A 17,757-nucleotide genomic window follows, 5' to 3' on the forward strand; every position below is an offset into this window, starting at 1 on the left:
CACTTGAAAGAATATTTGTCCTATTTATAGGTAAAGCAGCTTAAAAAAAAATAGGAGAAAGGTAAATAAGCCTTCAGAAGGTCACTGTAAACGCCAGACAGGCCCGAACGAGCAAAACGAAATTCAGGCGCCATCTTTTCCACCACAACGCCAGTCTAGTCCTCTGCTTAACACCACTTCCCTCATAAGTTTTCTGTGACTATCCCCACCAGGCTGGACTGGTGACCCTTCTAATCGCTTCCACACACCCTCTCCTTTCTTTATCACAGCAATTATCACACGGCGTGGAACCAGCTGGTTACCAGCTTTCTACCCAAACCATCTCTAGGAGATCAGAAACCATGTCCAGCTTGTGTATTCTAGTCTGAAACAGAGAGACACTTACTAAATACTCAGTGGCTGGCTGGATGGACAGACAGATATGTAAGAATTTCTTGAAGGCAGAGTGATGCAAGAAGAGCCCCACAGGCTTCACAGTCAGCCCGATCTGGTTCACCTCACTCCGCTGTTGTTTTTTCCATCGTTCTTAGAATAAAACTCTTGGCCATGCCCACAAAGTGCTGTATGATCTGGCTCCTGCCTCCTACTCCAGCCTCATCACGTATCATCCTCTCCCTTGCTTGCAGTGGTCCGGCCTCACTGGTCTCCTTTCAGGTCCTCAAAGATGGCAAGCCCCTGTCCGCCTGCACAGCTCCTCCTGCAGCACGTGCCGGTGGCTCAGTCTCAGCCTTTCCAACTCAGCTCAAACGTCACTGCCCCAGAGAGGCCCTTCCTCACTGCCCAGTCTAAAAGGGTCCCCAGCTCCAGCACCCCCAGCAAGTGACTCTCTAACACATAACCCTTATTTTCTTGCTAGAACTTTTCACAATCTGTATTCAGCTTATTTATTTACACATTTACTCTGTATTATCATGTTTATATGAATATAACCCACTTCTTGAGGGCAGCGACCTTATCTATCTGTTCATAGCTGTTTCCCCTGAGGTTTTAGCAAAGCATCTGGAACACAGTGGATATTCAATCAACACTTCTTAAATGAATGCATGAATACAACCCAGACTACCTGACTAAGCTGTATGACCTTAGTCAAGTTCATTTTTTCTGTGTGCCTCAGTTCCTTTATCTATACGAATGAGATATAATAATATCTATCTCATACAGCCATTATACAGGTTAAAAGATTAATTAGAATGTTTAGTAGCACAGCATAAGAACTTGAAACTTATTAATGTTCTTCTCATTTGTACTTTTCCCTTTAAGAGAAACAAGTTCAAAAAGTTAAAAAAAAAAAACTTGAGCTGGAAAAACTGAAAACAGCTTACTGTGCAGTAGGAATAAACACCCCAAAATACAAAACCCACCAAATATGACTGAGAAACTTAATGCTCAAAAGTAAGCTAATGCAAGCGCTGTGCTTGCCACATTCCAGCCCCTGGAACCCAAGTGTTATTGTGGAACTGCCGCCATCTGAAATGGGAAACGTCCCAACATGATTACGGGGTGGCGCTCTCCGAAGCTGGAGAGGAGCCCGGCTCCACTGCGGGACACTCTGAAGAAGCTGCCACTCAGTCATCCTGGCCTCCTCCCACTCCCACGCCCTGTCAAAAGCTTTGCCTAGCCCAGAGCTCCATCACAACGGGAAGAAAAACAAAAACCAACAGCATAAAAAAGAATCAGGGCAACTCCGACCAGGTGCCCTCACCTGAAATCGAAGCGAGGTGCACTCCGGGGGTCAGTTTCAAGGGCTTTAATGATGAGAGAGGACATCATTATTTACTGAGTACCCACTATGTGCCAGGCGAGATGCTAGGTGCTTTCCATACCATAACCCACATAATCTTCATAACAACTCTGAATGAAAGATGACATTAGCCCCACTTTACAGATGAGGTTCTAGAAGCAACCTAACCAAGGTCACAGGTCACTAAGTGGCAGCGCCAGACCTAAAACCCAATTCTGGTCATTCTCAAGTCCAGGTTGTATCCATACACCACAGTGCTTCTTCTGAAGCTTCAGGGTCGTACAAATGAGGCAGGGGGTGGGGGTGAAGGGAGCTATTCTCTAGAAATAAAGTAATTCATAACATAGAGGTTACAGAGCAAACTGGCAGATGCAAACCTCCCAGCCATACCTTAGACACAACACCAAATTTGACCAAGTGCCTCGGCTGAGACCAAGAATTTTCAACAAAAAGGAGAAAGGGCCTGGATACAAGAACACCATCACCTCGGGGCTGGTGGGTACGAGACAAGCCAGCACAGGATAAGGATGAAGAGAGACCCGGGTGGGAACAGAATGCGGACAACTGTTTCAGCCACACCTAGCTAAGCATTTTCCCAATTCCTCAGAAGGGAAGCCACTACAAATAAAGATCCTACTCTGGAGCATCTATTGTTTGTTGTATGTGTTATACTTAAAACCTCTGCCACAGAAATCCCATTTCTAGGAATTTACCCTCAGGAAGTAATCACAAAACTATAAAAAGATACATGCACAAGCATATTCATCACAGCTTTGTTTGTAACAGTGAAAAATTAGGAACAACCTGGAATGCCCCACAGTAAGAGATTATATAAATTATGTTCAACCCATCCCTTTGAACACAGGTCTTTACGAACTATTAGACAGTCATTAAATAATGCTATCCATCAGTGTTAATGGAGATGGAAAGCTACCCGTGTCATTCTCTGTCAGGAAGGTCACAGAAAAAGCCAGAATTAAACTCTTCTACATATGGATAAAGATGGCTACCTGGACTGGATGTGCTGAACCAGATTCTGCGTCTTCCCCACTTTTTCTCTTAAAAAGAGAGAGAGATTGATTCTCGTTTCCAGAACAGGCCACACCAGATAAGCACAATCCTTTACAAAATGCTGGCCCCCCAGGCCTCCTCTGGTCCGGGGAGCACCCCACTACGTCGTCATCCAGGAAGGACCAATAACACAGGCTCCCACTAAAGAACAAACCAATTTGCCAACTTCCCACCATGAGGCCTGCCACACAAGTGCGCACACCCTCAGCTACTGAGGGTAGGAGACAACGGATTACCGGTCTAAAGATCCAAAAGAAGGCATGCGGCGTGCACAGGCACCCACGCGTCAGAGTGGGGGCTTGCACAGGACAGAAGGGCGCAGCAGGAAGACGTGCTGCCCAAGAGGACCTGGGTTCAAAGCCTGAATAAGTCCCTCCCCTCTCTGGGCTTCAGAGCCCCACATGTCAAACGAAGGGCGTGGACGAGCTGATTCCTGGGGCTCCTCTAGCTCTGAAATTCTCTTCTGGACATCGTCACCCCTCTTCCCACAGCGCCGCAGCCGCAGCCTTTAACTGATCTCGCCGCCACCAGCCCTGCTCCCTCCTCCAGCACAGTTCTGGTCATTTCCCTCCTCTGACTAAAATCCCTCTCACCGCTCCCCTTCATCTCCAGGAGAAAAACCAAACAAAGCGGAGGAACACACGAGACCCTGCAGGATGCGGCCCAGCCTGCGCCAGTGGCCTCGCTCCTCTCAGGCCCTCACACAGCCTCCTTCCAGCGAGGGAACTCGCAAGCCCCTAAATCTCATCACACCCTATCACGTCTCTCTCTCTGCTTGCACGTGAGAGTCCTCGTGCTGGAATGCTCTCCGTCCTCTCACCTTGGCTAATCCCTACTTGTCCCTGATGACCCAAGTCAAGGAACACCTCCTCCAGGGAGGCTTCCCGGGATCCCTCGGGCCAGGAGTGGGGCCGCTCCTCTGCACCCACAGCGCCCTGTACTTACCCCATCACTGCACTACTTTCCTACCCATCTCCCCAACTAGACGATGAGCGTCCTGACAGGGAGACTTACTTCGTCTTAATCTACTGCAAATTTCCCGGCTGCTGGCACAGCCTGGCACATGGCATATATTTGAAGATATTTATTGATGAACAGACGAACTCTAAGCAAAATCAGAAGGAGGCCTATGTCTTGCTAGACCCTAGCTAACAGACCCTGACGTTCAGATACCCGTCAGCTGAGACTAGAACAAGAGGAATCGTGGGTTTCCCTTAAAGTCAAAAATATTCCAGCCTCCTCTTTAGTATGCAAGCTAGCTTTAAAAGTGGCATTAGATGCCAAAAGCATTTCCTAGAAGCGTCCCACAGAAAGTCCAGACTACCTCAACATGGACAACACGCATTTAGGAGCTCAGGCCAGATGAAATTTTCAGTGACTTATAAAGACCTGATAGGGAGACACTGAGAACAGTGTGGTCATTTCAATTTCAACTGCAGAATTTGCTCTTGAAAATGCTACAATAAAAAATATTAATGCCATAAAAACCTAACAGCAGCCAAAGGACCACAGTCATAAAGAAAAAGCGTAAATCCTAAAACACAGTGGCAGAGAAGGCTCTCCATCACTTTTAAGAAAAACAGTCTTAAGCTCATCAAGAACACATCTGAACAAAGGAAACTTGAATCACATGGCAGAGTAGGAAAAAATAACAATAATAAATAAAACAATAAGAAGGAGAAATAGCTAACACAGAATAAACTCTGTGCTAGGCTTATGTGCTTCACATATATTCACTCAATTAATCCTCACAATAGCCCTATGAAGCAGAAGCTATTATCATGCCCATTTTAAAGACAAAGAAAGAACAGAGAGGTTAAGTGACTGGCCCAGAAGAAATGGATAGGCAGACAGTCTGGCTCCAGGGGCGGTGGTCCTTAGGCAGCACAGACTGCCTCTGAGCACAACTTTGCTGCATCACTTTCCTGGGCCTCCTGAATATAATAAAGAAGGTTGGATTCAATTCTACGATTCCTCCCAGTTCAAAAGGCAGACGATAAAATGTGAAACCAAAACTCTAAGATTCTGTTACATTTTTCCATCTAGAAATAAAATTCAAAACTGTGCCCTTCATAAATTAAATAACTCTATTATATCTTGCAGAGCGGCTTTAATACTAAAGTAATGTATATGAAGAGCTTAACACTGAAAGTGCCCAGCTCAGACCAAGAGCTCAATAAACAGTTGCTGTTATTACTCTTATGATAAATCAGGAACAACCATTTAATAGCAGAGCACATTTTAATTACACACGATGTGGAATAATCAAATCTCATTCGTTTGCGGCCCCAGACCCCACAGCATAGATCGAGTTGTACAGTTGAAATTATAACAACTCCATGCTCAGAAATTACTTGTTTCCATTAGAGATCTGACAAGTCATTTCTTCAATTGGTCACTGGTGGTTTGCAGATAACTATTAGCAGTAATGAGTATTCTAAATTAAATCCGGGGACAGTACCGCTCTGTTCTGTAAAGACAACTGGGGAGAGAGAAACATAATTGTGGAACGTCCTTCTCTCCGTGTCCTCCATCTTACCTCTGATAAATATCTCCTGTGTCTTGCATAGTATGGATTTCATTTGGTTACAAATGAAGAAGGGTCTAATTCTTCCCATGATAAATGAGAGCGCTGAACAGGTAACTTGTTAACGAGAATTGGAATTGGGAGAATAACCTTATTTTCCTGTTACTTGACAACAAACCCCCTCTACTAACAAATGAAACACACGATGCTGGAAGACATTACGCGTCGAAGGCAAATCCATCAGCAAGCAAGCCACCCTCAGACAAGCGCCACGCAGCCCCGGGTACGGGCCGCTCATGTTTCATTCAGCAGCACAGACCAGGCCTACAGAACGCAAGGAGTCGGCCCGATGCGGGGGGAGAGATTAACGGCTTTGGAGTCACTGAAAATCTGGATTCAAATCCCAGCTCTGCCACCTAGGTATGACGTGGCCGTAAACAAGCCTCTCCTCGTCCTAAGATTCCTTTTCTACAAAATGGGGATAATACAAAACACCTCCAAGAGTTGCAGCAAGGATTAAATGGGGACCATAGATAACGCGCCTGACGTAACAGGAAAGCCTTGACAAACGCTAGCGCCTCTCAGCTGTGCATTATGGTAATATCCTCACATCCAGGACACCAGAAATACACCACAGCCCCCAAAGTTGGAAACTGCTGATCCTGTCAGACCCACAACTGGCCCGCGTATAAGAGGCCGACTGCGTAGGCCCATAACAGCCACACAACGACTGTCACGAGACACGGAGTTCCTCCTACTCCAGCATCACCTGGCTTAGAGACTTCTCTAGAAATGCAGCTCCCTCCTGGGGCTGCTTGGATAGTGGCAGCAGATGTGATTTGTTAGGGACGATGATTTGGTATCTCCACTTACGTTTTCAAAGTCCTTCATGTTCCGTGCTCTGGTGGGAGACACTGTTTCTTCCGTCACACTCGGGAGCACTATAAAAAGGTAAAATAGAGGAAAACGTCATGCTGTGCAAACTGCCCAGCATCCCCATTCAGGAATAGAGCTGGAAAAAAAAACGTGAGTAGCTTCCACAGCAGATTCTGCTGGTTCTTTCTGTCTGTTGTGATTTACTGACTCGAGCCCAGGAAAAGCTCTAAGCCATTATATTTCAAATATTTACAAATTACTTAAACTAGCTCCAATGTAATCACGCATGTGTCAGAGGCTGAACCCAAAAAATGCACTGGGTACATGGCAAAGCAGAGCTGTCCTGAGGGGTACTTCCTACTGCTTGTCAGAAAATTATTTTGCTGAACAGGATGTCATCTTCACACGTCAGCAATTAAAACAAACCATGTCTAACCTACTTGACAGTGGCGTCGGCAATCTTTTTCTTAAAACGCCAGACGATAAACATTTGAGGCTTTGTCCGCCATACATAATGCCTGAAATGCGTGGCAACTGTTCAACTCTTCTGTGGTAGCACAAAAACAGCCACAGACAATTCATCAACAAATAAAGAAGCTGTGTTCCAACAAAAGTTTATTTTCAAAAGGAGGCAGTGGGCCGGAAACTGCCAATCCCGGCTTTCGAGTGGCTAAAGACTGCCAAAACCCCAGTCCTTCCACAGCTTCTTTAATTCAGTAAACATTTATTACACCCCCACTAAGTGCCGCGCACCACGCCAGGTGCTGGGAAACAACAGTGAAGGGGACACTGATCCTGCTCCCAAGAGTGGCCCGATCCAGGGGGCAGGACGAAGATGGAAACAAACTGTTCTCATGCCGCACCAGGCGCCTGGCCTCTGGAGGTGTTGAGTAAACGTGTGTGGAGTGAATGAATGAATTCATTCTTCCAACAAATATGTGCTGAGGGCCTAGTCTCTGCTAGGCACCTTTCTAGATGTGGCCACATCAGGAAAGAAAACAAATGGAGCTGATACTTTAGAAGGAGGAGACAGACAACAAACAAAATAGGGCAATTATAACAGGACGTTGAAAGGTGCTAAATGCCATGGAGAAAAATAAAGTGGATACGGACAGCAATACCATGGCTGGGTTGAGGACTGCAATTTTCAATAGGAGGTTAAATTAAGGACACTCTCACTGAGAAGGGGACACCTGGGCAGACACGAAGAGAAGGGCAAAGGGAGAGCTGGGTGAGAGCATGCCTAGGGGATCTGAGGAGCTTCCAAGAGGTGAGCGACTGGAGAGCAGTAAAGGGACAGCAGGAGAGGAGGTGAGCGAGGGCCTGGGGGACAGGCTGTGTATGGCCTTGCAGGCTCTTCTCAGGACTCCAAGGAGCCGCCGGAGCGACTCAGGTTTCGACAGGCTCCCTCTGGCTGCCTCGCTGAGAATAGACTGAACGGCGCTTAGAGAGAAACAAGGAGACCAGTCAGGAGAATACTGGGACGATGCAGGCCAGAGACCACGGTGGCTCAGACCAGGGCAGTAGGAGCACATGCAGGTGAGAAGTGGGCTGACTCTGTCTATTTTTAAAGCGGCCAACAGGAACAAATGAAATGAAATGGAGTGAAATAGATACGGTTCAGAGAGGAAAGCGCACCCAAGTCAGCCTGGGGAGAGCCAAAGAAGGCGGCGGGCTTGAAGCGGAGTCTTAAGGAGGCAGCAGGCAGATGAGGGCAAAAGGAAGCAGGCATTTCCCACACGAAGGCCCAGGATGGGAGTGCGCAGGGAGTTCAGCAGGAAAGAGGCCCAGGAGCTGGGCAGGGGCAGACTGTGAAGAGCCCTGTGCGCCAGACCAAGGGCACACGGGTTTGTTTCCCTGTTTCTCAAACGGGCCATGCTGTCACCTGTGTCTGTGCCCCCACCCAGGTCCTACTCATTCCTCAAGTCTCAGCTCCAGCCTCAGTTTCTGGGGAAACTCATGCCTGACCCACCTCCTCCACACCAGGGCGGGTCTCCCTCTCCCCCCCCTCCCAGTGCCTTTTCCTTCTTTGCTCATTCAACGATCACATGATTGATCCGAACAATTCTTGGTTTAATTGTCTGTCTTCCGGGCTGGATCGTAACCGTGTCCGAGGCTGAAGTCCGGCACTTAGCCCAGAGCCTGGCGGGAGGCAGATGCACACCATGGGCTGAATTAAGGAGCAGGCCTCTCCATTTTCTGCTTCTAACCGCCTGTGGGCAGGAAGAAGAGAAACCAGAACTGCTAGGCGCTGCATTTAAAGTAAAAGCTACCAGACTCTGAAGGAAAACCTGAGGGTGGCCTATAAGTTAAAACATTCTCCAGAAATAAACCTTGTGACACTTAGACTGTCTGCTCGAAAAACTTCTTCCTTTTGCACATATCGCATCACTTTGGAGAAGAGAAAAAAAACACAAGTCAAAATCTCTCTAAGATATTTCAACAAGACAAAATATTAGCACGTCCCACAGATACTTACAACAGCATTCACTTTTTTCAGAAACAAAAATTATGAAGGATGCTTAGCAAACCCAAACTGCAAGGCAGAAAGTCTCCTCCTGATCCAGCTTAAACACAATAGACTGCTTATTTACGCAGCACCGTCTCCTGCGGTCTAACCAACTGTTTGTCTCCAAAGGGCAGGCCCGTGTAGGAATGCTGGGCCTCAGCCGGCAAACGGAATCCCGCAGCCTACCAGGAAGGCCTTGGCACACTCGAGTTCAGACAGCAGCTCTCCAGGGCCTCCAGCCACTCGGCAGCAGAGCCCAACAGACCCTCCGTGCCTGACCAAGTCACCAAGTCAACATCCAGCCTCCATGAGGTCGTTCAGTTCAGCAAACACTGGCTGAATCCCCGCAAGCCTGGTAGCAAGAAACAACACTCATGAACTATGGCCTAAAGGACATCACTTGCTCTAGTCTAGTGTTTATGAAAGGAGGGGAACAGCAAAGCAATACATATGTAACATACTGAACCCCTGCTGGGAGCACCAGAGACATCAGAGCTCCATCCCAGGCTCCGGCCTCAAGGGCCCCATGGTCTGCTGTCTACCTGACTTGTTCTTACTCAAGAGAACGCCTGGCTTTGTGTACTTACCACCATTTCCCAAACCAGCGACGGAGTTGACGCCTTCCAGGTCATCTGGTAAATTGGGAACAAGGCCACTAGGAGAGAACATGTGCAATAAGAGATGAGTTAGTCGGGGCCTGTCTAGTGGTGCAGCAGTTAAGTTTGTACGTTCCACTTCAGAAGCGGGGTTCACCGATTTGGATCCTGCATGCAGACCCATGCACCGCTTATCAAGCCATGCTGTGGCAGGCGTCCCACATATAAAATAGAGAAGCTGGGCACAGATGTTAGCTCAGGGCTAATCTTCCTTAAAAAAAAAAGAGATGAGTTAGTGTTTGAACAACAGAGACTGTTAAGACTGCCTGAACTGCACAGGACAATCATCCGGCCACGGGCAACAAAGGACACGCAGCTGGGCCATCTGGGAGGCATGCAGTACAGAGGTTAAGAACTCAGGCTTGGGACCAGCCCAGTGGCACAGCGGTTAAGTTCACACATTCCGATTCTGGGCAGCCCGGGGTACACCGGTTCGGATCCCAGGTGCGGACATGGCACCACTTGGCATGCCATGCTGTGGTAGGTGTCCCACGTATAAAGTAGAGGAAGATGGGCACGGATGTTAGCTCAGGGCCAGTCTTCCTCAGCAAAAAGTGGAGAATTAGCAGCAGTTAGCTCAGGGCTAACGTTCCTTAAAAAAAAAGAACTCAGGCTTCAGGGCTGAGTTCTGGCTCTGACACTTAATAGCTCAATGACCTTCAGTAAAGTTAGTCATTCATTAATTTATTTATTCATACATCACGTATTCTGTGTGCCACGTATGTGCTACACGCAGAGGCACTGTGCCAAATACATGCTGCTTATGTTTCTGACTCTCACTTTCTTAACATTACATGGGGATACCACCCTCTACCTGTAAAGATTAAGTGAGTTAATGTATACAAACACTTAGCACATAGTAAGTGCCGATAAATGGCATCTGCTACTGTTTTTGTCATTACTATTACCATCATTAATGTGCCTATCACAACCAAAATTAAGCTTCCAAGAATCAGGCACCAACTGAGACGCTTTAAGACTGTCAAACAAAAATGCAAAATTCACTGATCCGAGAAGTTTTACTGGCTGTCAGTGAGGATCTGGAGACACTGACGGAAAACTAAACCATAATAGGAGGTGTGGTTTGACACAAAAGACACTACCCTGGATTCTATTCTAAGCTCTGCCACATCCCTCACCGAGCCTCACTCCCTCCATCTGTAAAAGGAGAACAGCAGCTACCGCGCAGAGTAATTGGCAATTAAACAAGACACAAAGCACCCAGCAAGGCACCAGGCACACTGTGAGCACTCCACAAATGGGAGAAAATATCTCTGTCATCTTGAAACAGACAGTGCTTTGCAATTTATAAAAGATTTACCACCGTGAGAACTGCTCCATTCCCCAAAGGTCCACACATTTTTCAAAGGACGGCGCCAAGGCCAAGATCATTTCAGTGGCCTCGGCAGAGTCACATGGCAGCTAAATGGAGAAGAGTGTCCAGAATCCAAGCCTTTTCTGTCTAATCCTCAATAATCCTTCCTTCTCCCAAGCTGTAGACCAGGAGTTGATGGAAGCTCGGCTTGACTTCTTGGCAGTTTGTTCTTTCCATGCCTCTAAATCCAAACACGTTCTGTTCCTAGGACCACTTTGCCTGATCACCAAACCAAGCAAAAAACCGGATGCCAAAAAGTTCCACCATTAAGAGAATGATTATATAAAATGAGTGTGCTATAAAGGTAACTGAAAAAACACTCAAGCAGAATGTGCCCTCAATTATGAAAAAAAACCCATACATGGACACCAAAGTCACCTCAAATCCTTCTCAGAAACTGGGTGGGCTATAATTACACAAGACAAAGCAAATATTAAAAATCTACATTTGTAGGAGACTGGGAGATATTTTCCTCCTTTTTAATATTCTATAATTCTCAATTTCCTCCAATAAGTATCACTACAAGGACAAACTCCATTTTCTAAATTGGATTTTAGAAATTAAAATCAAGTTCAACCACTACCTTTTGCAGAGTGACCCAGAGGCCCAAAGTCACACACCAGGTTATCGGTCAAGCTTAGCCTACAGTCCGGTCTCTACATTCCCAATCTGGGGTTCCCTCCACCACAGCCCTTAACTTACTACCATTGGCTGAAAAGGCCCATCCATTACTCAAGCCAAGATCAAGCACAGTTGAAAACTACATGGCAGGCAAAGCCAAAGAATGTGGGCTTAGACAAGTTTCCAACAGGCAAACACTGAAGATTGAAAAATGACATTTGATATGCCAACTCTTAGAAGAAACCACTATTTAAGGCAGAAATTCCTGCCTGGTTCCTGCCAAATTTCCACTGGGGTTTTACCTACCCACTTTTAAAATGCTATTAGTCTCTGCCTCTGCACGCTCCAGTTGGTTCCGGCCACACCTCCAGCTCTAAGTGGCTCCCTCTTCCCATTCTGATCATTCATTCTTAGCCTTAGAACTAAAACTAAGGCTGAGGCTTCATGGGGCCCTACTAGAAATCACAGCTATGCCAGCACAGGAAGAGGGCTTAGATAGCATCTTGTGACGGTAGAGATGGGGGTACTAAGGCCCAGAAAGGGAAGGAATTTGTTTGCTCAAAATCACAAGGGCATAGAAGCTAAGCTGAGCCCAAACTCCAGGTTTCTTGGTGCCCATTCCACTTGCGAACCTGTGTCTGGGCCACCCAAAGCTCTGACACAAATGCACACAGTCTGCACCAGTTTCCTCACGTGCAAATACAGCATAATCATGACAACCCACCCTGTCGGGGCATCCACTCTGAGCAGGGCCCCCTCAGGACCGGACAGGCACCTCCCACTTCATCCCCACCAGAGCTCTCCTATGGTTAGTGGTAGTTTTTCTTTTTTAAAGATTGGCCCTGAGCTAACATCTGTTGCCAATCTTTTTTTTCCTTCTCTCCCCAAAGCCCCCCAGTACACACTTGTATATTCTAGCTGTAGGTCCTTCTAGTTGTGGCATGTGGGACACCGCCTCAGCGTGGCTTGATGAGCGGTGCCATGTCCACGCCCAGGATCTGAACCAGTCAAACCCCGGCCGCTGAAGCAGAGAGCACGAACTCAATCACTCGGCCACGGGGCCGGCCCCAGGTGGTAGTTTTCCAATGCTGCCATTTTTTTTAAATGAGGAAACAGAGGCCCAGAAAAGTGAGTAAGCTGAAAAACCCAGACTGGCCTGGTTTCAAACCCCAAGCTCTTCACCTCTACACCACCCCGGCAGCCCTACGCCTTCCGCAAGGGGGCTGTGGTGAGGTCCAGATGAACTGAGGCTGAGGATTTCCAGGGCTCGGCACAGCGCGGTCACTGCAGCTGCTGTCTGTCGACTGTTTGTCGAGCGAGCGAATGAAGGGACCCTCCCCTGAGCTCCACCCCTCATCCTCCCATTGTGCTCTACGGCCACTCAAAATGCGCGACATCTTTCTATGCCTGTATGTGGCAGCAACAACTGTCCATTCACACAAGACCCAATGAGGCCTAAGCGTTTCACTGAGAAAGTGTTACAAGAGCCGTGGATGGAACTGGACATCACATACAGAAAACAGTTACACCAAGTGCATGTTTGTTTGTCTTTCAACAATTCATTCTTCATTCTATGTGATGTATTCTTAATGAGACAGGGAGTATATAAACACAAAAAATACAGATAAACCTAAAGCTCTCCTTGACTGCTCCTCACTCCCATCTCAGGCCCCTAAGAGGTAACCACCACTGTCAGCAAGACATGGAGCCGGCAGACCTTTTCCTACATATTTCCATACATAGAGACGTAGTTTTATTTTGTGGCTTAAAAATAAAACAAATACAATCAGACTGTATATATTATTCTACAGCATCTTTTCTTCAGTTAGTGTGTCCTAAAGATGTTTCCATGGCACTACAAATAGACCTACCTCAAGGTTTTCAACTCCTACAAAGCATTCCACAGCAGTGGTTTTCAAACTTTACTGCCCGTGACCCATAGAAGGAAAGGTACAACCCCTAATTCTTGAAATGTTTGCTCTTCTGTTCTATTCCATTTTTTAAAATTCTGGTTGCAATCTACTGAACTGAATTTCATAAGCTGCCAACAGATCACAGCCTGAAAAATACTTTCAAAAGGATGTGTATTTACCCAATCCCCTGACAGTAATTCAATTTATTTCCAAGTTGTTCCTTTTACAAACAATGCTGTATGAATATCCTTACACAGGTCTCATTGTGCACATGCATGAGGATTTCTCTAGGATAGATAAAAAGAAGTAGAGTTGCTGGATCAAAACGTATTCATGTTTTTAATGGGCAAAGGATTTAAAAATATACAAATGGCTAATAAGCACATGAAAAAATGTTCAACATTATTAGTCATTAGGGAGATGCAAATCAATATCACAATGAGGTACCATGTCACACCCCCAAGGATGGCTATAATCAAAAAGACAGACAATAACAAGGCTCTGGAGATGAGGCTGTGGAGAAATAACAGCCCTCATACACTGCTGAGGAGAGTGTAAAATGGTGCAGCCACTCTGGAAAAGAGATGGGACAGTTCCTCAAAATGTTAAACACAGAGTTACAATATGACCCAGCATTTCCACTCCCAGGTATACACCCAAAGAGAAATGAAAACATATGTCCATACAAAAACTTGTACCCAAAAAAATGTTCTTGGTAACATTATTCCTAATAGCCAAAAAAACGCACAAACAACCCAAATGTCATCAACCAATAAATGAATAAATAAAATGCAGTACATATACACAAAGGGATATGATTCAGCCATAAAAAGGAATGAAATACTGATACATGCTACAACGTGGATGAACCTCACAAAAGACAACATATTGTAAGATCTCATTTATATAAAACGTCCAGAATAGGCAACTCTAGGCATAAAAAGTAGATTGTGGCTGCCCCAGGCTGAGGTGGGGGGAGGAATGGGGCGTGTCATGCACTGAATGTTTGTGTCCCCTCAAAATTCATGCTGTAACCCTCCCATCGCTGGTGATGGTATCAGGAGATGGGGCTTCGGGTTGGTGATCAGGATTAGATGAGCTCAGGAGGGGGGCCCTCGCCAATGGGATTCTGTCCTTATGAGAGCTGAGCGGGAGCTCGCTTCCTCTGTCTGCTCTCCATGTGAGGACACGATGGGAAGTCTGCAGTCTGCAACCCGGAAGAGGGTCTCCCCAGAACCCAACCATGCTGCACCCGGTCTTGGACCTCCAGCCTCCAGAACCACAAGAAATAAATTTCTGTTGTCCGTAAGTCACCCAGTCTATAGGATTTGTGTTATAGCAGTACAAGCTCACTAAGACAGGGAGTGACTACTAAGGGACGCAGGATTTCTTTTTCAGATGATAAAAATGTTCTAAAAGTAGATTACGGTGATGATTGCACAACTCTGTAAATGTACTAAAAAAATCATTTAATAGTATATTTTAAATGGGAGAACTTAGGAAGCTCAAAGTTAGGGAGAGGTAAAACCCTGGGCATGAAAACAAAGGGATGGACCCAAGGTTGTGGACACAGAGGATCTTGTCCAGGAAACGTGCAACATGGTAACAATATAACAAAAATAGCTAACAATGAAGGTGCTCCCTAGGAGGTGCCAGGCACTTGATACAATCTCACTTCATCCACACAGCCGCCCAATAAAGTAGATATTATCACCGATGGGAAAGTGAGGCTCAGAAGGGCGGAGTGAATTACTCAAGCAACCCAGCTAGTAACCGGCTGAAGCAGGATTCAGACCCAGTGATCCTGAAGACAAAGCCCGCGTTCTTCAGACACCCCCGACCAGAACTTAACAAAGGCCTCAGGTTGGGCGAGGTTCCTGGGGCCGGGACCCAGGCCTCAATCCCACAGGCTGGAGCACCTTGGGGCACCCACAGGTGATCAGGTTTGCAGCGCATGCCGCCCAGTGACCTAATTCAACAAAAGGCTGAGGACAAAGTAGACTCCAGTCTAGTCTCTAAAACGGGGGCTTGGAAATTACCAAGAAGGACGCCCATATTAGCACAAACAGAGCTGATTTTATTCTAAGGATGTCGCTCTTCCACTGTGACCACCTAAACGAGAACCCGTCTCTGAGGACATTTCTGCCGCTCTCTAAGGGCCAGTTCAAGTACCAGGAGCTTCACAGACTCCTCCCCGAATCCGCTCAGCTTGGTCCAGAGAACTAGGCGGAAGGCAGGACAGGGGACCGACGGCCAGGCTCTAGTCAGCAGGCCGGGATTCAAACCCCGGCTTAGTCACGTAATTTTCGTGGGATCCCACACCTCTCTGAGCCTCAGTGTGTCCTCACCTGTAGACAGGAGATAATACTGTCACCTCAAAGGATCGTTGTTTATTCAGTGATTTAAGAAACAGTAACTGAGCCCTATAATAAGCCAGCTGCCAGTTTAGGAACTAGGGTTACCCTTCAAAGGGGTCATCGTCTCATCTGAGAGACAGACAAGTTAGCAACCTGCACTCTCCAACCCAGGAGCCAGCGGCCCCACGTACCCACTGAGCACCTGAAACGCAGTTATCCAAACTGAGAAGTCCTGTAAGCGTAAAATCCGCGCCGGACTCCAAAGACGTAGTGAGATTAAAAAGAAAGTAAAAGACTTCATTCATAATTTTTGTCGTTGTTTACAAGTTAGAAGAATAATCTGTGGAAATATTGGGTTAAATAAAATACATTAAAGTTAATTTCACCTGTTTCTTTTGACTTTTTTAAGGTGACTACTAGAAATTTTTTAATTACATATGTGGCTCAAGTTATATTTCCACTGGACAGCGCTAGTCAATTAAACCCAGTGCAGTAAATAAGGGCTGAGATGGGGTCAGTGATAAACAGGGTGGCTAGAGGACTACAGAGGGCCCAGGTGGGCCGGGGGAATGTCAGTGAAGGCTTCCAGGCAGTGACATCTAAATTGAGACCTGACAAACAATGGGCATTAATAAAGCAAAGGCGAGCAGGGAGGCAATCCAGGCAGCATTAACAGTGAGGGCACAGGTCCAGCAGTAAGAGCAAGGCAAGACCGGTCGTGACACAGAGTTTGGCAGCCGGGCGGAGTGAAGGGCTTGGGGAGGACACAGGGAGAGGGACGACAGGGGAGGCTGGTGAAGCAGATGGGGCCAGAATTCGAAGGACCATGGAAGCCGTATTAAAGAACTTCATCCTGAGGGTGGCGAGGGGCCGGGGAGGGTCTGAAGCAGATGAGTAAGAGATTAGTCACCAGGAATGCATGCACCACCTGGGTCCTGCCAAACAGAGAGAGGAGGGAAAGGAGAACACGTGACGATCTGTTGAGTTGCTACTCTGGGTCAGACAGTGGGCTAAACCCTTTCAGACTCACCCATTTTACAGATGATGAAAACTGAGGCACACAGAGGGTGAGTGGCTTGCCCAAAGTCACAGGATTGTTAAATGGAAGAATTGGGATTGACACCCACCTAGGTCTGGGTCCCAAAGCCAAGTAATAACGGACTTTATCTTAACGACAATGAGAAGCATTACACATACAAAGCATCAGACTGTGACGATCAGATTTACATTTTAAAAACAGCTTTCAAGCTGTAGTATAAAGGACTGTTAGAGGTGTGAAGGAAACCAGGACAATCGGGGTGACAGGTCATCCCCCAGTCTATTGGGGCACAGCAGTAGGATGAAGAGAAAGGGACACAATGACCTACCATAGGGTCCAAGTTAGGCAGGAGCTGCCAAGGGCCTTTCTCTGTGCCTGATACACAGTAGGCTTGCAATAAACAGACTAACCATTTGCCCAGGTTTGCCCAAGACAGGACTTGTTCATGCCTGCTGTCCAGGCATAAATATTAATTGTGCTCATTTCACTCTAAGTGTACGGGTTTGCACAACACATCCACGGTCACCCTTCCAATTAGGGTCTGTTAACTAAAAGCAGCAGCCTGTCCCTGGGAGAGCTGGATAAACACATTGGGGTTCTCCTCCATGTCCTCCTACCCACTCAACCAGGAGCCCAGGACAACAGAGGGCCCCGGCCCTGGAGCAGTGCAGGGCTCTGTCAGGCCTTCCTACCAGAAAGAGAGACCCCTGCCCCACCAGCAATGTGGACTCCAACTGCCTCTGGGGACAGGTCCACTGAGAGGCTGCGCTCAGCCTTTATTCCCCAATTTGTATTATTATTGATGATAATGAAGATGATGGTGGTGGTGGCAACACAGAATCATTTTTTAAGCACTAATTATGTGCCAGGAATTACACGTGCCAAGCGAATTGCTGGGCGGACATCTTCTCTTTCATCCTCACCCCAACTCTGTTGGGTAGTTATTACTACTAGCCCCGTTTTACAGACGGGAAAGCAGGTTAAGCCACTTTACCAAAGTCAGACAGCTAGTTCGTTTCAAGAGCTGGATTTGAATCCAGTTCTGTTCAACTCCAGCCAAGGTTCTTAACCA

General features: G+C 46.8%; 1 protein-coding gene across 2 annotated transcripts in view; it reads right to left on the reverse strand.

Annotated features, from left to right (window-relative positions):
* CDK5RAP2 (CDK5 regulatory subunit associated protein 2) overlaps window positions 1–17,757 on the reverse strand; it is a 172,485-nt gene that overhangs the window by 154,055 nt on the left and 673 nt on the right. Inside the window, exons 2-3 of one of the 2 annotated variants that reach the window (XM_046668528.1) lie at window positions 9,312–9,379; window positions 6,213–6,280 (exon numbers count right to left, since the gene is read on the reverse strand). In XM_046668528.1, the coding sequence (XP_046524484.1) occupies window positions 6,213–6,280; window positions 9,312–9,379 (136 nt within the window). The remainder of the gene's footprint in view (window positions 1–6,212; window positions 6,281–9,311; window positions 9,380–17,757) is intronic. The other variant, XM_046668538.1, reaches the window with a different exon arrangement.

The sequence above is a fragment of the Equus quagga genome, chromosome 1, assembly GCF_021613505.1.
Source record: "Equus quagga isolate Etosha38 chromosome 1, UCLA_HA_Equagga_1.0, whole genome shotgun sequence".
In the NCBI taxonomy this organism is placed as follows: domain Eukaryota; kingdom Metazoa; phylum Chordata; class Mammalia; order Perissodactyla; family Equidae; genus Equus; species Equus quagga.